Source organism: Procambarus clarkii, chromosome 40 (genome assembly GCF_040958095.1).
Source record: "Procambarus clarkii isolate CNS0578487 chromosome 40, FALCON_Pclarkii_2.0, whole genome shotgun sequence".
NCBI lineage: Eukaryota > Metazoa > Arthropoda > Malacostraca > Decapoda > Cambaridae > Procambarus > Procambarus clarkii.
Window position 1 is genome coordinate 13475208 of NC_091189.1, and position 26462 is coordinate 13501669.

A 26462-nucleotide genomic window follows, 5' to 3' on the forward strand; every position below is an offset into this window, starting at 1 on the left:
ACATATAGTCGTATATATATATATATATGTGTGTGTGTGTGTGTGTGTGTGTGTGTGTGTGTGTGTGTGTGTGTGTGTGTGTGTGTGTGTGTGTGTGTGTGTGTGTGTGTGTGTGTGTGTACTCACCTATATGTGCTTGCAGGATCGAGCATTGACTCTTGGATCCCGCCTTTCTAGCTATCGGTTGTTTACAGCAATGACTCCTGTCCCATTTCCCTATCATACCTAGTTTTAAAAGTATGAATAGTATTTGCTTCCACAACCTGTTCCCCAAGTGCATTCCATTTTTCTACTACTCTCACGCTAAAAGAAAACTTCCTAACATCTCTGTGACTCATCTGAGTTTCCAGTTTCCACCCATGTCCCCTCGTTCTTTTATTATTACGTGTGAACATTTCATCTATTTCCACTTTGTCAATTCCCCTGAGTATTTTATATGTCCCTATCATATCTCCTCTCTCCCTTCTTTTCTCTAGTGTCGTAAGGTTCAGTTCCTTCAGCCGCTCTTCATATCCCATCCCTCGTAACTCTGGGACAAGCCTCGTCGCAAACCTCTGAACTTTCTCCAGTTTCTTTATGTGTTTCTTCAGGTGGGGGCTCCATGATGGCGCGGCATACTCTAAGACGGGTCTCACGTAGGCAGTGTAAAGCGCCCTAAAAGCTTCCTCATTTAGGTTTCTGAATGAAGTTCTAATTTTCGCCAGTGTAGAGTACGCTGCTGTCGTTATCCTATTTATATGTGCCTCAGGAGTTAGATTAGGTGTCACATCCACTCCCAGGTCTCTTTCTCGAATCGTTACAGGTAGGCTGTTCCCCTTCATTGTGTACTGTCCCTTTGGTCTCCTGTCACCTGATCCCATTTCCATAACTTTACATTTACTGGTGTTAAACTCCAGTAGCCATTTCCCTGACCATCTCTGCAGCCTGTTTAAGTCCTCTTGGAGGATCCTACAATCCTCGTCTGTCACAACTCTTCTCATTAATTTTGCGTCATCTGCAAACATTGACATGTATGATTCCACTCCTGTAAACATATCATTTACGTAAATTAGAAAGAGGATTGGTCCCAGCACCGATCCTTGAGGTACTCCACTTGTTACTGTTCGCCAGTCCGACTTTTCGCCCCTTACCATTACCCTCTGGCTCCTTCCTGTTAGGTAGTTCTTCACCCATACTAGGGCCTTTCCGCTTACTCCTGCCTGCCTCTCAAGTTTGTATAGCAGTCTCATGTGCGGTACCGTATCAAAGGCCTTTTGGCAGTCAAGAAATATGCAGTCTGCCCAGCCTTCTCTGTCCTGCCTTATCCTTGTTACTTTATCATAGAATTCTAAAAGGTTTGTTAGGCATGATTTCCCTGTCCAGAACCCATGTTGGTGCTTGTTTACAAACCCAATGCTCTCCAGGTGCTCAACAAGTCTTAGCCTAATTATTCTTTCAAGTATTTTGCAGGGGATGCTTGTCAGTGATACGGGTCTGTAGTTAAGTGCCTCCTCCCTATCACCTTTTTTGAAAATCGGTACGACATTTGCCTCCTTCCAGCAACTGGGCAATTCTCCCGACATAAGTGACTCATTAAAGATCATTGCCAGAGGCACGCTGAGAGCCTGCGCTGCCTCTTTAAGTATCCACGGTGATACTTTGTCTGGTCCAACAGCTTTATTTGCATCCAGTGTTGTCAACTGTTTCATTACATCCTCTGCTGTCACCTCTATATCTGATAGTCTTTCATCTTGGGTAATCTCTTCTAACAATGGGAGCTGCTCAGGCTCGGTTGTGAACACTCCATGGAATTTTGCATTCAGTACCTCGCAGATTTCCTTGTCGCTTTCTGTATATGCCCCTTCTGTTTTCCTCAGTCTTGTCACTTGGTCATTTACCGACATCTTCCTTCTTATATGGCTATGTAGTAATTTTGGTTGCTTTTTCGCTTTGACTGCAATATCATTCTCATAATTTCTTTCCGACACTCGTCTTATGTTAATGTAATCATTCCTGTGTGTGTGTGTGTGTGTGTGTGTGTGTGTGTGTGTGTGTGTGTGTGTGTGTGTGTGTGTGTGTGTGTGTGTGTGTGTGTGTGTGGCTGGCTGGAGGTGACAATTTACATATTTTATAATTTTCTTTCTTTAGGTTTGTATGGCATCCTGTTAATTCGGGTTTTCCCTTTGTATATTAATATACTGCAATTACTATGTAGGGACCACCTGGCCATGTAGGGACCACCTGGCCATGTAGGGACCACCTGGCCATGTAGGGACCACCTGGCCATGTAGGGACCACCTGGCCATGTAGGGACCACCTGGCCATGTAGGGACCACCTGGCCATGTAGGGACCACCTGGCCATGTAGGGACCACCTGGCCATGTAAGGACCACCTGGCCATGTAGGGACCACCTGGCCATGTAGGGACCACCTGGCCATGTAGGGACCACCTGGCCATGTAGGGTCCACCTGGCCATATAGGGACCACCTGGCCATGTAAGGACCACCTGGCCATGTAAGGACCACCTGGCCATGTAGGGACCACCTGGCCATGTAGGGACCACCTGGCCATGTAGGGACCACCTGGCCATGTAAGGACCACCTGGCCATGTAAGGACCACCTGGCCATGTGGGGACCACCTGGCCATGTGGGGACCACCTGGCCATGTGGGGACCACATGGCCATGTGGGGACCACCTGGCCATGTGGGGACCACCTGGCCATGTGGGGACCACCTGGCCATGTGGGGACCACCTGGCCATGTGGGGACCACCTGGCCATGTGGGGACCACCTGGCCATGTGGGGACCACCTGGCCATGTGGGGACCACCTGGCCATGTGGGGACCACCTGGCCATATGGGGACCACCTGGCCATGTGGGGACCACCTGGCCATGTGGGGACCACCTGGCCATGTAGGGACCACCAGGCCATGTGGGGACCACCTGGCCATGTGGGGATCACCTGGCCATGTGGGGACCACCTGGCCATGTGGGGACCACCTGGCCATGTGGGGACCACCTGGCCATGTGGGGACCACCTGGCCATGTAGGGACCACCTGGCCATGTGGGGACCACCTGGCCATGTGGGGACCACCTGGCCATGTAGGGACCACCTGGCCATGTAGGGACCACCTGGCCATGTAGGGACCACCTGGACTATAACTACCGAGCAGCAATCACATGGACCATCGCGGTCATAATGTTAATAGTTAGTAGGCCTGGCTGATTGTTACCAGCTACCACCAATAGGAACTATACCACCATCACCACTACCACGATCCCAGCTACCACCATCACCACTACCACGATCCCAGCTACCACCATCACCACTACCACGACCCCAGCTACCACCATCACCACTACCACGATCCCAGCTACCACCATCACCACTACCACGACCCCAGCTACCACCATCACCACTACCACGATCCCAGCTACCACCATCACCACTACCACGACCCCAGCTACCACCATCACCACTACCACGATCCCAGCTACCACCATCACCACTACCACGACCCCAGCTACCACCATCACCACTACCACGATCCCAGCTACCACCATCACCACTACCACGATCACAGCTACCACCATCACCACTACCACGATCCCAGCTACCACCATCACCACTACCACGATCCCAGCTACCACCATCACCACTACCACGACCCCAGCAACCACCATCACCAGCTACCACCATCACCACTACCACGATCCCAGCTACCACCATCACCACTACCACGACCCCAGCAACCACCATCACCAGCTACCACCATCACCACTACCACGATCCCAGCTACCACCATCACCACTACCACGACCCCAGCAACCACCATCACCAGCTACCACCATCACCACTACCACGATCCCAGCTACCACCATCACCACTACCACGACCCCAGCAACCACCATCACCAGCTACCACCATCACCACTATCTCGATACCAGCTACCACCGACACCACTATCACCGCCATTTTCATAGCGGCTCCAAGCCATATAGTCGTATTGACTTGGCGCTTTCCCTTGATAATTCCCTCCCTCGCTGGCCGCATCTTGTTAAGAGACAAACAAAGGAAATTCATTGCTGGAACTCAAGTGTTGATAGGTGACCGTTAGACCCGCCACCTTTGCTTTCTTGGGTCACCACCATCAATAGCAACAGTTAAGATTGCTAGAATTTATTTATAAATTCTTCACAATGCTCGAAAACAAATTCAAATATTTCATCCAAAGTTATGTTATCTAGAATATTTTCAAGTATCCCAAATTCGGTGCTTGTAGCCTAAGCCGTCAAGTCCCAGAGTAGCCAGCCTGCTGTGGTAGGAACCATTCCTTACCACCACCACCACAACCCCGGGGGGCCTGCATATGGTGGCCTAAGGTTTCATATCACATAAGTCACCATCACCACAATAACTAGCTCCATTTTCAACCATTAACCCCACGCTCCCCCTCCCATCACTCACGGTGGGTACCACTCCCACAACCCTACCTCTACCGATCCTCCTACCACCAGCATCTCTACTACCACCCTGAACCAACAGCCCCCGCAACCAGCACCAACACTCGTCTCACCACCACCCTAAAGCCCTCCCCCCCCCCCCCCAAAAAAAAAAAAAAAAAAAAACATGTAGCTATCATCCCTGATGATTTATATTTTCTGGCTACATTTCCACTCCTCATACCTGCCTGTATATACTAATGTTGGCGTGTCCAAAACGCGGGCATAGATACGAACTTGTGTTTGGGTGAGGATCGTCAGGTCAGGGGTCAAGGAAAGGGGGGAGGCGAAGGTCTGGACTATGGAGTAATCGGATGAGGGGTCAGGTCACGGCGGTAGGTTTGGACCGGGGAAGAAGGGCCTTGCGTGAGTATCAAGGTCGAATGTGGAGAGAGGATGGGGGTAGAAATAGCCTAAACTACTCGATCTATCCCTTTGAGATGTGTTTTATTGTCTCAATAAACGTACTTGAACGGTCATGGTCAGGGCAGAAGTGGAGTAGGGATATGGGTCATGGTTAGAGCCGAGGGTGGAGTGGGGATGAGGGTCATGGTCTGGGTTTGGGAGGTGGAGAGTCAAGGCCGGTGGTGCGGTCAGGGACGGGTGGTAGTAGTCAGGGTCAAGAGCAGCAGCAGCAGCAGCAGCAGCTGGAAGAACTTGGAACTCAGCCAAGAGTGTATTCAGCCTTCCACTGCACCATCACCTTCATACAGCTAGTTCACACAGGTTCGTTGTGATAGCAGGCGGGCTGCGCCACCTTGCTGACACGATGGGTGTGTAGCTGCCAAACACACATACACACACATCGTGTCAGCAAGGCGGATAGCCCGCCTATCACAACTTATACTATATTTTCCATTTCCAAACTTCTCCCTTCGCCTTTACACCCTCTTTACTACCTCCCCCTTAAGTGATGCAAACTGAATGATACAGAATCACGGATCATCTCAACTTGCCTTAGACACGCATGCAAGATATGCTCGGCTAAACCTTGCAAACAATAGCGACCCTTATGTCTCTTGACCAGTGACGGCCAACCGCATTCCAGCACATCTCTTCATTATGCACTCAACTCATCATTTAACTACATGTAACAATGCGCGAAATGCAAATGATAAACCAATAGCATTTGAGGAAAATGTTATAATTTAGGTAGGAGAGCTGTTTACAAATTATAATACAATTAATGCTAGTTTGGTCAATATCGGGGTTGGTTGGTTTTGCACCATGTCCAAACAAAGCTATATATATTGAGCACCGCGTGACCCACACCTGCCTCTACCACTACTGTGGCACCACTTTTAACCATAGTCCCCACTTTATCAGTCCCACTTGTGACAGTTCGTGCAACCTAAAAAACACATAAACCAATCCACTTAATATGCTCAAAATTTCACCAACAAAAATAGCCAATGCATTAATCTATTTATATTATATTTACATGCTACATTCGTGGATGCAATGGCGCAAAATGTGAGTCATAAATTGTTTGTTACAAATGAAAAGACATTGGTAGAAGTAACTTATTGGCTCCTGTCTGCACCGCGCACTCTCCTGTCTCTACGACACTATACCATGTTGTTGTTGCTATAGATTCAGCTACTCGGAACAAGTTCCAACTAGCATGGGCTATGGTGAGCCCGTGACTTACCTGGCACAGGAGCGGTGCCCCAGGACACTACCAGCTACCACACCTTTCAGTACTGCACCGTCACACCTCTCCACACCACTGTACCAAACCTGTTTAATACCAAGCAGTACTATACCAAGCAGTACCATACCAAGCAGTACCACCTGCTATACATATCACGTGTAAGAAAGAGTTGGATGACTCAACGCGGGTGAGGAAGTTACATCCGTCACGGCAACACCCCGTCATTATGCTACACTCTCCCATACCGTACTTCCACCACCTACACCTTCCTCAGACTCAACTACACTTACCACACTGCCCCACCTAGTACCCCACTACACCATTCGTGCCACCTACAACCAACTGGAATCATTATCATAAATCCAAACTATCATCACTCATTATGATTTACATGTATAAGGAATAAAAGCAATATAGAAGCATAGGGTAAATAATTATGACAATAATCACTCTGCCAGTAACATCAGAAAACAACAATTACATTGATATAGTTCCATTACAACTCTACACCAGCTGGTGAAGCCAGCTGGCAGAATTCACAACTTCATTGAACGATAAATTGTGATAAGTCCCAGACTAGGATACCAAAATTCTCCTATTCCAAATTGTACTCAAACTAATGCTAGTAGTTTTTGTCCTATTTGACATGCAGATAACTGCTTCAAATGCCAATCGTTCATTCCCGGGAAGAACAATTATTTATAACAATACCGACGGAAAGCAGTATATGAATGCAGAAAATCCGGCTCCAAGCAATGTGTTCACTGCGCCAAAAATGAATTGCAAAACGCCATAGCGACGACGATCCCACTCTGAAGGCCAGGACTCTCGACCGTCCTCTACCCGCCTTGCAATGCCATCCGTTGGCAACATTCATATCTCATAAGAACAACACTGCTGCAGAAAAGGAAAAACTAGTTTTAATATTAAACATCGATTTCGTACAATATTTAACGAAATTTAACCATCATAATCATAACTCTAGGTTTGCATTAGCAAATGTAATAACAAAATAATAATAATAATTATATTATCTATAATCTTTATTATCAACAAATATAAACATTCATTATCGTGCGATAATTAATATATAATACATAAGTAAATATCCAAGAATTATTAACTATTTTCAAACTGATCAATGACGTGAAGTCATCGATGTTTGAACACCAACTTCGTTGTCAAGTATTAAGGTATTCAAGGCACACGCGCGCGCTCATGTGCTCAACACTTATTTCTCTCACTGTTCGTTGATTATATACTTGTTTACTTTATACAAGAAGGTACAAAGGGCGGTCAAAGTGCACATTTTAGGGATTAAATGGTACATTCTTACAATACCACTAACACAGAGCATGAGGACTTCAGACGCGCCAATTAGGCAACCTATCTTAAAAAAATTAAAACAAAAAATTACCTTAAAAGTAATGAGATTTGTCAGAATCCAACAGTACTCTCAGCAATGAAAGGGCTTAGCAATAATAACAGATTGAAAGAACCAAAACTAATATCACTTAAATGAGACAAAGGGAAGTGATTCAGACATACAAAATACTTTGCTTTTTATATTGTAGACAGAGCAAGAAAATCTAAATTGAGGTGTAGCAGAATGAGAGACCACAGCTGGAGGCTAAACACACAGAGACAAACGGATGCATGTAATAACTATTTTACAGTAAGAACAGGAGGTGGGATTCAAGTAGAGGACGTGAACGAAGCACTATTCGCAGCTCGGCCTTGTCAACAAACAGCCCGTCCAAACTGACGAATTTTGTCCGAACCACAACGCTGTAAATGCTTCACCCACGTACTACAAATACAAATAACCGCCAGCAGAATCTAAACACCTAACCTAACCTAACCAATATCAAAACATATGCACAGTATGCTAATATATAATAAGATTAATTTATATTTGAGAAAATTCCTGTTTTGAATGAACAGCATGTTAAAATTTATGAATGCGTCTATGGGGTCGACCGCTGGATGTAATGGACTTGGTCTGAGGACGGGTTGAGGACACAATTAATCGCCGATGGAACCTAAACACCTAACCTAACCTACACATAACATAGAACTTTAATATATAATAATAATAATATATAAATGAGAAGAACCTATTTTAATACATTATACGTTAACAATGATAAATACGCCTTGGGCAACGGCCGCAGCTTTAACGAGCCTGGCCTGAGGACGAGTTGATGTTCAAGAAAAGTACACATGTCATCAGTTGTGAGTCGTGGGTAACGTGTTTTTCATTCATAAATATGGGGGATTGGCGGGCTGATTAACGAGTATTTGACCTTAGGATCAAGACGGGTTGACCGGAGACTACCATATGTGTATAACTGAACTAGTAGATATTAGTTAATCAAAACTTGGAGATAAGCCATGACGTCATCAATAAACAAGATTAGGACTGGAAGCACATTTACATTTCAGTAAATTAATTAAAGCCGAAGAGCCAGGCTCAATTACAATTGCACCAAATTAAGACGTGAATCGGGTTATTGACGTCAATAATAATGTAACAAAGTTCTCCTCCCCAAAAAATCACTGGCATGATAAATACTCAATCAAGCGTATTGTGGCATTATCTTCTATGTCTGTAAGAGAGCATGATCGAGGTTGGGGGCCAGACGCTTGGGGTTAACCTCATGCCAACCTTTGCCAGGTGATGTGTGACTGTATGGCGAGCGTCATAGTGGGGTTGGGGTCGACCCCCCCCCCCACGCCCCGCTTCAAGCAGGACCGTCTTCTATTGCGACAACCGACGAGTTCTGGGAAGTCTAAAATATGGGCTTGATTGTCCGTAGAGTGTCTCCAGTTTAGTTCTCGGTTGTTATCGACGTTGAATCAACATTGATTCAACGTCGATAACGTTGGTTCAATGTTGATTCAGTATTACTCGAGCATATTTTGCTCACTGCGAGAGGAACAGGAGGGTTAAACGGAGAGAGAACATGAGAGAGGGAGAATGTGAGGCAAGGAGGGAGAGGGGAGAATGAGAAAGAGACAAGAGACCCGGGCACTACCGGGTGCCGCCTCTAGTAAGCATATAAGATATTGCCAACTGGCAACTCTGGGCCGTGGGAGATGTCATTAGCTATTCCCACACAAGGTTTAGCACAGATTAGTTGACACTAAAATAGTCTAGTCTACCATTCGCATGATTAACCTCAATAAGAAAATAATAAGTTTATGGCGCTGTTTTATTTTAAAAAAATATGACAAATACATTGATTAGACGAATGAAAATTGGGGACAAATATGCATGGGAGATATATATTTGAGAGGTACAAGTCCAAGGTTGCCAGCTGCACTTTCCACAGGCAAGAGCAGATGGTGGGGCCCTGAGCTCTCCTGGGCCCCAGGCTAGAGCAGACAGTAGGCCCCAGAGCCCTCCTGGCCCAAGACTAGGACCAGGACGGCCCCCAGTGCCTGGGCCCCTAACCAATTCTCAAGGTTAGGGACTAAGAGCACACCTTCCTGTACTCACCTAGTTGTGCTTGCGGGGGTTGAGTTTTGGCTCTTGCCAAAGTCTGCACATCGTCCTGTGCAGACGATGAGTCACAATAACGTGGCTCAAGATAGGAAGACTAAACCACACACCAGAAGATGACGAGACGACGACGTTTCAGTCCGTCGTGGACCATTGTCAAGTCAACTGTGGCAGATGGTGTGCCCCTGAGCCCCTCTTGGCCACGGGTTAGGTGGACTCTTGACCCGTCATGGCCCCGGGCTGGAGCAGATGGTGGCCTCTTGAGTCCTCCAGGCCCCCGACTAGAGCAGATAAAACGTTTAAAGCAGAGTAGTAGAGCTTGTCAGACCACATCGACACCTGGTATGGATTGACAGCTTAACACGTGACACCAGCCTACCACCTGGTCAGGGCCGCGCATGTATCAGTATTCTTGCGCACTCCATCAAGGGGGAGAATTTAATCACTTGTAAGGGGAACACCCAAATAGTCTTTGCAAGATCAATTCCTATGTGATAGGTGGGTATCTCTCACTGTTCAATGGTCCAGGTGGTGTGGACCGGCTGAAGGTCAACACAAGCAAGCAGCCTCGAAGGTGGTGACCACAAGTCCAGAACAAGGTAGTGTGGACCAGCTGAAGGTCAACATCACTGACAAGGATCATTTCTGCATAGTGTTGTCATGGGCAGCTAATAAGGATAAGCTATATGAAGTATCGGAATAGGGGGGGGGAGGTATTATCACTACCCCTCCCCTTATCCTCACATTAAGGGATAGGTTATGTTACTATCTCTTGCAGAGTAAGAGTTGTATCATTGCACCCCCCTCTATTGGTGGGGCTATAGGAATAGGCTATATAACTATCCCTACGCAGATTAAGGAATAGGTTATATCAGTACCCCCACAGATTATATATATATATATATCAGTGATAGGCTATATCACTACTCCAATCCGCAAATTAAGGAATATGCTATATATACTCAGCCCATCCTCTTGAAACGACAGTACTAAGTAACTATTTGTTCGAGAGCAGAAATATGTAGTGATGGACGCTGTTGCTGTTTTGAAACAGTTAAATAGTCCTGCTGTTGCTGCTTTTCCCTGTCAACATATCACTTACCTCGCAGACGTCTCAGGGCGGTAGTATGCCCGATTCTTGGTAATATACCACAGCATATAGTCGGTAGCGGCTCACTGTAACATAATCTCGACTTTGTTTACCAAACTAGCTGCAGTCTATCAACGTGCTTTAAACAATTCCTACGGTACACAGTCACACAGTAGAGTACGCAAAGACAGCTTTACAAAGCAACACATCGAAAGTATGTTACTGACGTCTGCCTGTATACATTACAGTTAATGCCACATTAACCCAACACAATAATTCACTTGAATACGTTAAATATCTAAACCGTATATCAGTAGAGTATTTCTGGCCTGTGTATAGTTCACACAGAGCACAGTATACTCTAGAGGGGCGCAACATACTCTGGCGAGACTTGAAGGTGGTATACCAGAGTATGACTGAGTTTGTTGGGGGGGGGGAGGAATGTGGTGATCTTGTCTTAACAGTCAGCACTGAGGTGTGCAACCAGACTCTTCCACACACCTCACCCTCCACCAGGCTCTTCCACACTCCTCACCCTCCACCAGGCTCTTCCACACTCCTCACCCTCCACCAGTCTCTTCCACACTCCTCACCCTCCACCAGACTCTTCCACACTCCTCACCCTCCACCAGACTCTTCCACACTCCTCACCCTCCACCAGGCTCTTCCACACTCCTCACCCTCCACCAGACTCTTCCACACTCCTCACCCTCCACCAGGCTCTTCCACACTCCTCACCCTCCACCAGGCTCTTCAACACTCCTCACCCTCCACCAGGCTCTTCCACACTCCTCACCCTCCACCAGGCTCTTCAACACTCCTCACCCTCCACCAGGCTCTTCCACACTCCTCACCCTCCACCAGGCTCTTCCACACTCCTCACCCTCCACCACAGTCTCTTCCACTCTCCTCACCCTCCACCAGTCTCTCTCCTGCATCATTGCTGGCATACAGCTCCCCCCCCCCCTCAGTACTGCTACACCAGCACTAAGTCTCCCCTTCACCACCACCACCACCATCACCACCACCACCACCACCACCACCACCACCACCACCACCACCACCACCACCACCACCACCACCACCACCACTACCAGCTGTAATCGTCACAGTGCCCTCTTCAACACACTCATGCCTTCTTCGAAATAATTATCCAATCCTCCCCAGACAAGCCCTTTCTCTTCTCCCACCTTACCACCCACATCATAACCACTCCCACCCCATATCCACTCCCACCTCACCATATCTGGTCGAAGTAGGGTTAATATACTCAAGGAAGGGCCCAGAAAACTAAATGCTGGCATTTCGAAAGGGAAACTATGAGGAGACAAGAAAATTCCTATCAGATATAACTTGGGAGACATAGCTCAAAGGAAAGACGGCCCAAGACATGATGGACAGAAGTGTAAGGATGAGCAGACAAGTTCGTCCCAGTCCAAAAGGAAAAAAATAAATGCAGACGAGAAACCCATGGTTTAATCAGAGATGTAAGCTAGCTAAGCAACAAAGTACAAGGACATGGAGAAACTATAGAAATAACAGGGCACTTGAGAGCAGAGAACGATACCAGAGCGCCAGGAATGAATATGTCAGGGTGAAAAGAGAGGCAGAAGGGCAATACGAAAATGACATAGCAAGCAAGGCAAAAACTGAACCTAAATTGCTGCACAGCCACATCAGGAGAAAAACAACAGTGACGGAACAGATAATGCAACTGAGGATAAGGGGCAGACAGATTCACTACAAACGACATGGAAGTGTGCGGGGAACTCAATAAGATATTCCAGAAGGTCTTCATAGTAGAGCAAGAGGAAGTCCCAGAGATAAGAGAGGGGAATATCAAACCAGACACCACTAGAGACGAAACTCATGCCCGAAACGCTTTGCGTAATAGTGGCTTTAGGCATTGTATGTACTAGCTATACCTATAAGTTAAACAATCCTTGTAAATATTTATTGTATGTATGTACCTTACCTAAATAAAATTGTATTGTATTGTATTGTATTGTATAGAGGGGTTTGTGATTACCAGTGGGGAGGTGAGGAAGCATCTGCTAGAGTTGGATGTGACAAAGGCTATAGGCCCGGATGGAATGTCACCATTTATACTGCAGGAAGGAGCAGACGCACTGTGCCTGCCACTCTCCATGGTGTATAAAAAAAATGGAAGACTGCTAATGTAGTCCCGATATTCAAGAAGAGTGATGGACAGGAGGCACTGAACTTCAGGCCAGTGTTCATAACTTGTATACTATGCAAGATGATGGAGAAGATTGTGCGGAAAAAGCTAGTGTAACATCTAGAGTGAAAGAACTTTGTAACATAACATCAGCATGGGTTCATGGATGGCAAGTCCTGCCTCACAGGATTAATTGAATTCTATGACCAGGCAAGAAAGAGAGTAATGGGCAGACTGCATATTTTTGGATTGCCAGTAAGCCTTTGACACAGTACCACGTAAGAGACTAGTGCACAAGCTGGAGATGCAGGCAGGAGCGAAAGAGAAGGTACTCCACTGGATAAGGGAGTACCTAAGCAACAGAAGACAGCGAGTCACTGTGACGGGTGAGGTCTCGGGGTGGCGAGGCGTCACCAGTGAAGTCCCACGGGGATTAGTCCTTGGGCCTATTCTGCTTCTGATATATGTAAATGATCTCCCAGAGGGAATAGACTCGTTCCTCTCAATGTTTGTTGATGACGCAAAAATTATGAGGAGGATTAAGACAGAGGAAGATAGTATGAGGCTACAAGATGACCTAGACAAATTGAGGGAATAGTCCAACAAATGGTTACTGAAGTTCAACCCAAGTAAATGTAAAGTAATAAAACTCGGTGGAGGAAATAGGAGGCAAGACACTGGATACCAAATGGGAGATGAAGTCCTTCACGAAATGAACAGAGAAAGATCTAGGCGTTGATATTACGCCAAACCTGTCTCCTGAAGCCCTCCCATCAGAAGAATAACATCGGCGGCGTATTCGAGGCTGGCTAACATCAGAACAGCCTTCAGAAACCTGTGTAAGGAATCTTTCAGAATCTTGTATACCACGTATTTAAGGCCAATCCTGGAGTATGCGGCCCCAGCATGGAGCCCGTATCTTGTCAAGCACAAGATGAAGCTGGAAAAAAGTTCAGAGGCATGCCACAAGGCTAGTTCCAGAACTAAGAGGCATGAGTTACGAGGAAAAGCTGAGTGAACTGCACCTCACGTCGCTGGAAGACAGAAGAGCTTGGGGAGACATGATCACCACTGTTACGTACCCTTATAAGATACGTAAGTAAATATATTAATATGTACATTTATAATTGTATGTAAATTACAAGCATGTATATTGTTATACTTATGTTCTATGCAAATGCACATTCATGTTACAGTGTTGGCGTTAGGCCCAACGTATCGTGGGAATGATTGTTTATTTCTTTGTGTGATCAGTTTTCCCACGGGAACTAATGATTTATATGTGATCATAAGTGGGTAACAGAGTGAAATAATAATTGAGTGAACTGTATCTGGCAAATTGTCGTGGGATCGTCCGTTGCTGGGGTGTGCATGCCATTATTTCCTTCTGTATGCATATTTTAATTACTATGTAAAGAAACACTTACCTTATGTTTGAATATCAATATGTACTAATTATTCATTAAGTTAGTTTAAGATTACTTTTGTCACAATGTAGTGCTCCATTGTTGAAATAATAAATATTGTAACTTTGGCAATTTATTCGCGGGGCAAGGCAATCTGTTTTTTGACTCGCGTGATGTAGTTCAGTAGCTGAGCAGAAACCAGGGAGATAACAACTTGTTGAAGTTAAGTTCATTTGTTCTGTCATAGCCATACCTGTTATTCTTTTAATTTAATGTCTGGAAGTTACAGTGATATTTTTAATGTGATATATTGTGACCATATAATCATCTGTTTGCTTTTGAGATTTATTTAATATAATGTTATATATATATACTTAGTCTTTATTCTTCAGTCCTATGAAGATTCTATTTTTGTGCTCATTACCTATTAAGGGGTTATACTGGTGATTCGCTATTGAGAACAGCAGTTGTGTCGTATCCCTAGACTTATTAAAGTTTGGCTGCTGTAGGATCACGAGCCGTAACGTACGATAGGTAACAACCACATTCAAAATTCTCAGGGGAATTGACAGAGTAGACAAGGATGGATTATTTAACACGGGTGGTACATGCGCAAGAGGTGGTACACGCACTACCTAGATGTAGTACAGAATGATGCCATGCGCATCTTCCTGGGTTGTCCTAGAACTGTCAGAATTGTTAACATGAGAAAGGAACTAAAAGTACCTTCTATTTACGAGAGAATACTTCTACTGAATACCATGTTTTGGCTAAAACTTTAAAAAATAATGATCCTCCCAGCTCTATTCAAATTAAATTGAGATCCATTCTAAACAATTCTGACTGTTCCCTCAATCCGCCGCAAAAAGTTCCTCACAGTGTGTGGCTCAGTTGTTGTGCCAATAATCTTATGAAACTGAATGTGTCTCTTACTCCTGATAAAACTGTTCACTATATTCCCAAGAAGCTATTGACAGTCATCTTCAAAATCTCAAACCAACTGAATCCTACGCCTTTACTGATAGTTCTGTGCAATTAAGCACTGGCAGAACATGTTGTGCATGAGCAGTATATAAAGGGAATGAAATGATCATGTCTAGTACACAGAGATTGAACGAGCTATTGGGTATTTATCAAGCCACTGAGTACTTTAAGGGTGGAGTAATATTTTGAGACTAAAGTGCTTTGCTGTCCTTAAATAACCCATCACAATTTATGTCTGAAGTAGCTTGTAATATTAAATGGAATGGAATTTTTGCCAATGATAATAACTATACTATTGTATAAAATTTGTGTGGATCCCATCCCATGTTGGAGTTGGAGAACGTGACTTTGTAGATCGATTGGCCAATGAGGCTTGCAGGAAAGAAAACTCCATACACAGTTTCAAATGTAGATATGATGAGGCTAGAGAAGCTCAGGAATCTCTACACCAGTAAATTGGCAGTTGAAAGGCGGGACAAAGAGAGCCAAAGCAAGCACAACTAGGTGAGTACACCTTCCACCTTCTCAACAGGATACTCCCACCTGCTGCTTCTTCCCTCCTCCACACTCAGGCAATCCCGCACCTTCTCGATTGCTTCCTTACCCAATCCTCTAGTTCCCTTCTCACGCAAAGTTCAAGTATGTTTATTGAGACAAGAAAAAATACATCTCAAAGGGTTAGAGTAGCTTAGGCTACCTACCCTTCTTTCTCACGCAAAGATCACACAAAACACTGACTCTTCTGACCCCCGACTAACTAGTTTTTCTATCATTTATAGTTGAAAACAGATTCAGGCGAGTGACTCCAAACCAGTTCTGAATTTACAGAATCTACTGACCACAACTGGTCAAACAATCACCTCACAATCAACAGGTTGACGACCCCCATACAATGTTGCGCTTCAGAGGTACCGTACATCATCGTACCGCTGGAGGGTTGTTGACACACCAAACACTTTCTACCAAATTTATCATCCAAACCGTCCACTCTCTTCCCCCCCCCCATCCCATATTTACGCGGCTCGTGATATAATAATAATAATGACATGTAAATGGTCTGAAAGGAAATAACTAACGCTAAATATAAATAGACGGAAAAATTACATACTTTGGTTCATATCTTTACCTTTGAAAGTACTGAAAATTCATGGAAATTTTCAGCAGCTGCCAAAGTTTCTAATTGAGAATTTATTTATTAGTTATTAATCCATAGAGAAAGTCCTCCACAGAGACGATTATCAGGTGGGCAAGGTAGGCACCGTGGTGGGTGATGGTGGGCAGGGCAGGCACCGTGGAGGGTGGTGGGCAAAGAAGACATCGTGTTGGGTGAGGGTGGGCAAAGAAGACATTGTGGTGGGTGAGGGTGGGCAAGGAAGGCATCGTGGTGGGTGAGGGTGGGCAAAGAAGACATTGTGGTGGGTGAGGGTGGGCAAGGAAGCCATCGTGGTGGGGTGATGGTGGACAAGGAAGGCATCGTGTTGGGTGAGGGTGGGCAAAGAAGACATTGTGGTGGGTGAGGGTGGGCAAGGAAGCCATCGTGGTGGGGTGATGGTGGACAAGGAAGGCATCGTGTTGGGTGAGGGTGGGCAAGCGTGTAGCTACACCTATCACTGACGTCATTACCAGAGAGCGCACATGTTGGGCAAACAACGTTGACTCACTGTTACTGGTACATGTCTTGCCCACCGGAGAGTACCACCAGTCATCGAGTGAAGGAAATTCAGAGTAAGAGAAAGACAGCGTGAAAGTAACGCAGGAAATTAGAGTAACGGAGGAAGTGAGATAATAAGATCAAGTGGGAGAGAGAGAGAGAGAATGAATTAGGAGACAACGTGGGACTAAGCGACAGAGTGGCCTAAATGTGCAGTGTAATAATGGTAATAGTAATGATGATAATAATAAATGTATATGTAGACAATACAAACATTATATAAGAGGCAGACTGAGCACACTACCACCAAAGCGATCAAAGAAAACGGAGCGTGGGGAATACAATTAATATGAAAATATTTCCTGCGTGTTCTTGTAAGTCTGTGTATATATATTGCGCTGTAACTGTGAGTATATTACGTCATAACTGCGTATATCATGCCATAGCTGTGCGTATATTATGCCGTAACTGTGAGTTTATCACTCCGTATCTGGGAACATATCACTCCGTAACTTTGCGTACAGCAAACCGTACCCGTGCGTCTATTACCCCATAACTGTGCGTATACCACTCCGTGAGTGAGAATATTTTGTAACGTAGCTGTGCATATATCACTCCGCAACTGTGCGTATATCACTCTGTAGCTGTGAGCGCAGCACGCCGTAACTGTGCGTACACTGACGAATGCGTGTCAATGCACTGTTGATTGGCCGGGCGGAAGGGGAGACTGAACGAGAGAGCGCTGAATAACTAGCACCTTATCTTCGTTATCAGTACTTTGAGTGGCAGAGACGGATGGAGGGGGGGGGGGGATTATACAGACATTCATTCGGATTTAATGGTATGTTGTTGCTTGCAATACCGTATGTAACCTTTATACAGCCTTGAGAGAGAGAGAACGCGCGCAAGAGAGGGAAGTGACAGAGAAAAAATGTGTCATAGCTTTATCTCTGCAGCCGGTACTGCCAATGATACTGCAAATTGGGGTGAGGGTAAGGTTAGAGTTGACCTTAATCACCCTCAGTCATAGTACACAGCAGCTAAACTCGGAGATAAAATATCATTATTACGTCTTACCTACGTGGATGATGGACACGAGATTATTCGTGTTCATACGCATAATTATTATTCTGCATCCACACAAGCAGATTAAGCGAGTGTAAACTTAACGGGGAAGATAGACAAGAATGAGAGAGGTTCGTGAGCGGTGAAGGGGGGCAGCATGAATTACTGTTAGACAGGGGCGGGGGCGAGGCCCCACCAGTCATAACAAATTTATTACATATTGAAAAGCTGCATATATAACCACTACACATTGGTGCTTTACTGTCTACAATGTTGCCAATAAAATTCCGGTTCCAGTATATAGGAACGAATACGTTAAGGAAATACAGGAAAAACTTACTAGCACCACTAGTCATCAAGAAATAAGAGGACTAGAATAATATATGAAGGGGTGACAAAACTCGAAGTATTTCACAATATATTAAACTGAATATTCATATCTGATGTACATAAAATAAAATCAATATGAGCACTAACTAAAATTACCTGCAGCCACAATATAAACTAAACTGAAATAGGCTACATTATGATTATATGACCACAGATGAATGTTCAACACATTGTACTTCTACCAAGTCCACACTATAACTGACATTTAAAATCCAAGCAGACGAACCAACCCGTCCTCCTAATAGAACGTCGCATTTTGACGTACACTCTACCTAAGGCAAAAAATCGTCGTACTAGAAAATGGAAGCGGCTCGAGAAATTTAAAGTGTCCCGTTTTTTATTTTGGGTCCTCTGGTAGGTTAGAATAAGAGCACTTGAATGCAACAGTTTCTTGACGTTGGGAAACCGTTGGAGGACCGGCTGGAGGAACAGCTGAGAAGACTCCTTCCTATTGTTGCCTAATGTAAATAACTGCCAATTATTCCGGTTTATCTCTTTAACATAAGTTACACAACTTCATTAAATGGTGACAAACACTCGCCTACCTCCATAAGCAATATTGCTAACCCAAAACCTATCCACAATACATAACAGTTGTCTGAATACTATACTTCCCAGCCTAACCCTTTAAATTCCAAGTGGAAGACTCGACATCATTGCCCGCCTTCTCCCTGACTGCTCTAGCAGCTCCCCAACCAACAGCTTGATTAAATCAGGAAGGGGAATTAATTTTGGACATTTCCTAACTCTTTTTCTACTTTACCAAGATGATATTTACATATTGATAACAACTCAACTCTGACAATTCATAAGTAATTTGCCCAACCTTAAAGCTTACTGTACAACGCTGTATATTCGTTATTTCTCTAGCTAAATTTACATATGCTCCAGCAGCACAGGCTATGGTGAGCCCGTCGTACTCACCTGGCACAGGAGATGTGCTATATATCTGCATGTAATTGACAATATATTACCCATTAACCAATCATTTCCTACATGCCATGTTATAATAAGAATTTAAATTAATTCATAAAAGCTATTCAATTAAAAGATAAGCCTAGACTAGCCTATTAATTACGCATACGTTTTGCTCTCAATATTTACTCGGTTTCCTATTTGCCATTGCATATAGTATGCCATCTTAGCAACATTTTTAAGTAATTACAGAAATTACGTATGCAAATTAGAGGCGATTTCAAATAATAACACGTTGACTAGCCTAGTCGTAAGACTGCTCTAGTAATGCTGCTAGCTCAGTGACACACTTCTCATCACTGGATATGTTGCAGCCTCTCGTAGTGCATCAGCTTGGTCAAGTGCCAGGTGATGGATCTTTTACGTCTACAACATGTCTCCATACAAGATCATGTCTTTTTGGGAGATGGGGGCACTTTTGTACGTATTAGGCCCATTCTCTTAAGTTTTCCAAACGTCAAGAAAGTATCGTACTAAAGTGCCCTTATCCTAACCTACCAGAGGGCCAAAAACAGAAAACAGAACAGTATGTCAATTTCGCGAGCCGCTACCATTTTCTAATACGACAATTTTTGCCCTTAGGCAGAGTATGCGCCAAAATGCGACGTTTTATTAGGAGGAAAGGTTAGGCAATTAGGACCTTGATAATTAGTTAGAAGTGGAGAGTTGGGATGCATCCGTGTATGCCTCTTCTTTGTCACTTTCCGTCGTGTGTGTTATTGTTTCTGATCAAAAATTTTGACCTTGGTTTTCTGATCTTTTGATTTTGACCTTGGGTATACTATGTATTGTAGTAAAATCTTGAAAAGCTTATATTTTACAATTCTCTAAATGCAGCCAACTCTTCATCTAAGCTTTAACATAGATAAAGGACCTAGGACTATAAACAATATCCAGGTCTAGAAATATTTCCAGTGACCTACCTTGAGGGAAATCTGGACGCGGTAGGAGCTGCTGGTAGTGTGAGGTGCGACGGTGACGTGACAGAGGTGGAGGTGAGGCACCACCAGGGAGGGGATGGAGGAGGCCCGGTGGGGGTACACGTGGAGGCCTGAGCCACGCACCTCCACCCACACCCTAACACACAGTACACGATATATTAACTGTCACGGCGATAAGGATAATAATGCAGTAATATCATTATATCTCTTTAGGATGATCAAGGAAAATATTTCATGTCTCCTACATCATACAGAATGTTAATTGCATACTTTCAAATACAAATATATGATCTTTCACGTCCATCAAGACACACACGTCCATCAAAACACACACGTCCATCAAGACACACACGTCCATCAAAACACACACGTCCATCAAAACACACACGTCCATCAAAACACACACACGTCCATCAATACACACACACGTCCATCAATACACACACACACGTCCATCAAAACACACACGTCCATCAAAACACATACGTCCATCAAAACACACACACGTCCATCAATACACACACACACGTCCATCAAAACACACACACGTCCATCAAAACACACACACACGTCCATCAAAACACACACACGTCCATCAAAACACACACGTCCATCAAAACACACACACACGTCCCTCAAAACACACACGTCCCTCAAAACACACACGTCCATCAAAACACACACACACGTCCATCAAAACACACACACGTCCATCAAAACACACACACACGTCCATCAAAACACACACACGTCCATCAAAACACACACGTCCATCAAAACACACACACACGTCCCTCAAAACACACACGTCCCTCAAAACACACACGTCCATCAAAACACACACGTCCATCAAAATGTTATATAATAAAAATCATATGTGCATTCTGAACCAGAATAAAATCTAACTACAATTAAATAAGCCTAATTAAAAGTACTTGAAGCCTTAATCCTCCTCAATCTATAAGAAACTAACTGAATGATATGAAAACGGACTGAAGAAACGGTGCCCAACCACTTAAAGCATCGGGTGTCATATGTTTCTTTCACCAACACTGTTCTAACAATATAAAGCTGTTCACCACCACTGCACTAACAACACAAAGCTGTTCACTAAGCACTTTTGACACTTTACACTACAAAACATCACAGTGTATAGATGCCAGACATAGTGCCCCATAAAGTGGTGCAGGAGGGAAGATGAGCTCTGGTTTACAGTGACACACTACGTATCATTCCTCACCTCAGTAGCTGTGTACCGTGAGGGATGTGGGCGTAGCCGTGGTGGGCTGATGGTAGGCGGGTGGGCGCCGGCACCAGCAGCACCCCATCCCCGCCCATTTTCAGCTGGGCGAAGGTGGGCAGCACCCCAGCAGAGCAAGAGTGGGAGATCTTCCTCGGGGGAGCCATCCTCGACTCCTGAAGCCGGAGGACGGTAAGATTATAGCAGGTTTATACTAAGGTCAGACATACAAATAAAACAAATATATAAAAATGAGAGAGAGTGAGCTCACAACATTCACTTGCAAAAATGTCAACAATTTGTATGTCATTTTCTTGCACAACCCGAGGTTATTTTTCTCAAGGAAGTTCCTAGTTTCTCTTGTGTGTTTAATGTACCGCTTGTAAAGGAAATGAGGTACTTTTATTGCAGTAAACTACAGAAGTAAATGAAAAAATAGCTTAGAATGGTGAAAATAATAATAATAATAATAATAATAATAATAATAATAATAATAATAATAATAATAATAATAATACGCACAATATTATATGCACGCTTTGGCCAACATATTGGCGATCGATGTTTGGGCACGTTTCCTTTCACCTTATGCGTCTGTCCACCTATCAGTAAAAAAGGTACCCAGTCAGCTTGTTGTGGGGTTGCTTCCTGGGCGGGGTCATGTAATTCGACCCTGAGGAAAGACCTCGATATAAGCCTAGCATGTACTGTATGTATAACCCGGCTTCCTGTCTACCGACACAATGAATTATTATTAATTATCAAACAAACTATAAAGTTTAGTAAGGAAGAGGTGAAGCAAGCCTAGCATGGCCACACGTGTAGAACTATATTCTCTTATTAGTACCACTACTGCTGTCATTACAGCTACACACTCACTTACCAATATGCATCACCACTTTAATTTCAAGCTAACTTTTATAATTTGTCTAAAAATGTGTTTGATCTATAGATCAATTTTTTTTAACAACCAAATAAAACAAACATAAGTGCCGTAAAATACACTAGAGTTATGCCAAAAATAAACAGAAATTTTAATGCAAAACTAAGAGTGGGATGATTACCGCTTCGCTCGTGAACTAAAAAATTTCCACAAGAGATACGTGGCTCTTAGCGATCAATGAAGGCAGACCGGTGATCTCTCTCACACACGGCCCGCCACCACTGGCTTACGTAAGCTCCAGCTATCTTGTATATAGTACTGGAGAGTAATACAAACCTCCTAATTCTTGTAGTCTTCTATATTTAAGTTGAAGACAAACTTTAAGTAAATAAGATAAAAATTGTAGGGGTATAAGCAACTTTCACTATTATATTTTATTTTTTCACACTACCAAAACTTATTTATATAATCGTGATTCATATTTCCATAGTTTATAAAAAAAGTTAATTGATGTGTTTACAAACTTTCCTAAATAATTTTTGCATTGATATATTTAACTTTTATTTCCCCCTTCCCAGGGCTACCGTATATTTTTTCCTAAGTGTGACTGTAAATTCAACCTTTAGGTGGTCTATCAGTGTGGTCTTGCGAGTAATTATATCTGAAGTAGACAATGTCTGATCTCAGTTTTGTTACAGGTAAAGTAGCATGTGTGCGCCTTAAAGCCAAAGCCTGTCTGCTAGTGTCTGCTAGTGAGGGCTTGACGATTAGTCGGATGTAGGTAAGCGTGACGACTGAATTGATGTGGTCTTGACGACCCTGTGTTAGCTGGACAACCAGCAGGTCGAGTGTCAGCTGGACAACCAGCAGGTCGAGTGTCAGCTGGAAAACCAGCAGGTCGAGTGTTAGCTGGACAACCAGCAGGTCGAGTGTCAGCTGGACAACCAGCAGGTCGAGTGTTAGCTGGACAACCAGCAGGTCGAGTGTTAGCTAGACAACCAGCAGGTCGAGTGCGGACAGGTCGGTGCTGTAGCTCAAGGACACTAGGCGCCTCCTCCTCCTCTGCAGATACCCGCGATAAAACACCACGGCAGCTTCAACTCTTCCGATAATATCTTTTTCTCAAGTTAAATTTAGCAATTTGTTAATTGTTACCTCCAAATCAATAATTTAATCAAAGAAAGTAGCTCATTTAAGCAGAAATACAACTATATTTGTGTTTCCTACATTTGTGTGAAATCTAAATGTGACAAAAAATAAAATTTATACCTTTTTATACAAAGTTATAAAAAATAAGAATAAAAGGTATTAAGGCTTTACTATATCGATATGGGATATGTTTATTTAATTATCAGGAAAAAAGCGCTAAGCCAGCTCGGCTACACGTGGAAGGGATTTATGGACAAGGGGCTAGGATATGAAGATAAGGAGCCAGGGTACGAGGTCAGGTGGCTGGGATATGAGGATAAGGAGTTGGGTTATGAGGACAAGAAGATGGGATATGAGGATAAGGATCTGGGATAGAGCAGAAGGAAATATTGGTGGTCAACCACTTGGACCGTTGGGGATCGAACACCGACGTGCAAGAACCGAAATCGCCGCTGACCAACCAACCACTTGGTCAGTCTAAGTGGTTGGGTTCATGAGCTGTATATTACGAACACTATTTATTGTTAGTATGATTGTAAAATAACATAATAAGTAAAGATGATGAAACATTGAATATGGCCATTGGGCAAGGGTTTGTATAGTGACTGTGATATCTCCAGAATCCAGTTAAACTCTCGTAAGAATTCTAGAATTAAATTCTTAGTTTTAAGTAGCTGTAACTAGAAAGCAAACGGTGAAGTGGAAAAAATAAAAATATTAAAATTTTCATCAAATCACCAAAACAAACACACAGCACGCTTAAATAAAAAAAAAAGTTTGCATAAGTTCTCTTCACATTTGCGCGCAAGAAAAATTCTCTAAGCAATTACGTGGTTACTCAGTGGGATAGGATAACTCTAAACAATTAAGTGGTTGCAAAGTGGTTAGTGAGTGCCTGGTGCCTAATGATAGCTGGTGTTATGTGCCACGGAAACCGGAACTTAAGCTCGAACTTATATATATATATATATATATATATATATATATATATATATATATATATATATATATATATATATATATAATAATAAATATATTATATATTTAATTATATTATATATAGCCGCAAACCTCTCACCCCTGTAGGATTCGAAACCAGACAGTCAGGGCTCTATGAACCTTTGCGTATCCAGTACTATACCAACTAGACCATACTGACTGTACACGACGGTTGGAAGTCATGAGACTTTTAACCCAACCCCCGACAGCACTCGATGGTCACTTTTAGGGTATAGATATTTTATCGGATCACCTGGCTGTTGGGACCACATGAGTAGCACAAATGCGAAGAGAAATGCAAGAGAACCTGGTCAGCCAGGCCCGTCATGCCCCTTGGCGGGTCCAGTACTATAACCACTCTGCCATTACACGTTTCGAGCATATAATGTTATAACATAATTTTATCATAGGAGATATAATTTTTTTCCTAGATAGAAACATATGCAATGTGGTGAAAAAGCCTAGTAACTGACGCTAGCCTAGTTAATATTCAATACAATCAGCGTCATTTAACGCATATAGCATGCTGATATTTTTGTGGCAAGTAGAACGTACTAGTTGGTGGTCATACCGATGCTATAGTCAGTATAGTGTATGTCAAACAGTATAATGCACTTCTCTACCAACTACATGAAGCGAGCAACACAAAATACATTACCTTATCCGGCTTGGTAGCCTACCTAAGGCTCAAGCCGCACAGTGCGCCTCTCACTCTTTGATGACATTAATAAAAACATGTTAAAGCATTTTTAGACAGTAGTACAAGACATAGACTCACCTCTGGTAGGAATTCTAAGTTTGTATATCCTGCCAAGCACTCGTAACTATCTGGGCGAGTCTAACTCCAATCACTACCTCGCCAGTGTAGGGCTTATTTATGTTATTATTTTCTAGGGTTTATAAAATATATTACTTTTTAAGATGAGAAAAGCATGAGTCGTGAGAGTAAACGATAACTCTGAACACTGTAAATCCTTCAGTCACCTGTGTTGCTGTATTAAGTTCGTGAATATTCTGTTTACAGGTGAGGTGAGACGTGACACACTCCACATGGTACGCGAGGTACTGCTACACTTTACATGGTTCGCGAGGTACAGCTACAATTCACGTGGTACAGATACACTTTACATCATACACAATGTACAGCAACACGTCAGCAGGTACATGAGGTACAACTATACATACAGTTCACGTGGTACATGATGTACGGCTACACTTCACGTGGTACACGAGGTACAGCTACACCTTACATGGTACAAATATATTTTACACGGTACACGAGGTACAGCTACACGTCAGATGGTACACGAGGTAGAGCTACGCAACAGGTTTGTCTGCATTTTGATGACAGCCTTTACAAATGTTACGGTACGAGATTTCGCTGCAGGTACTCCAACTACGAGAAATTTGCCAAACGTACGATCAATATAACCTCTTTCTTGATCAAATGCTACACATTTTAAATAATATCAATAAATATCAAAGGAATTACTATCCATTCGAGATAAAAAAAACAGTATAACAAATCTGGAATCACGCAGATAAGATCTAAAAACAGAAGAAGCAAGCATTAATATGGCAACACTAGGTAAAAGTAGTAAAAGAGGGGCTGACCTTGGCGAGCGCACGCGCTTTCCCGTCCTTAAACCATTGCCTGTCTAGTCATACAAACGGTTCGAAAGTCGAAGTACGCTGTTTAGTCTTCGGGAACCGTACAACGATGTTCGATATTTCCACGATAGGCGAGTCTGGAGGTGTTGCAGCCGCGCGGGCAATGACCGCCTGTTGCTGCTCCAGCCAGGATCTGTGTTGCGGTTGGCTGGACTGAACTGGGAAAGAGAGTCAATTCTTGGTCTCCCAATTAACA

At 43.7% G+C, this 26462-nt stretch overlaps 1 protein-coding gene across 3 annotated transcripts in view; it reads right to left on the reverse strand.

The window, feature by feature from the left end:
- LOC123757899 (uncharacterized) overlaps window positions 1-25954 on the reverse strand; it is a 45630-nt gene extending 19676 nt beyond the window's left edge. Inside the window, exons 1-3 of one of the 3 annotated variants that reach the window (XM_069338698.1) lie at window positions 25781-25954; window positions 21565-21740; window positions 20307-20460 (exon numbers count right to left, since the gene is read on the reverse strand). In XM_069338698.1, the coding sequence (XP_069194799.1) occupies window positions 20307-20460; window positions 21565-21731 (321 nt within the window). In that variant the 5' untranslated portion in view covers window positions 21732-21740; window positions 25781-25954. Of the gene's footprint in view, window positions 1-20306; window positions 20461-21564; window positions 21741-25373 lie in introns of all 3 variants that reach the window. The other 2 variants (XM_069338697.1, XM_069338696.1) reach the window with 2 other exon arrangements.
- Between the last annotated feature and the right edge of the window lie 508 nt (window positions 25955-26462).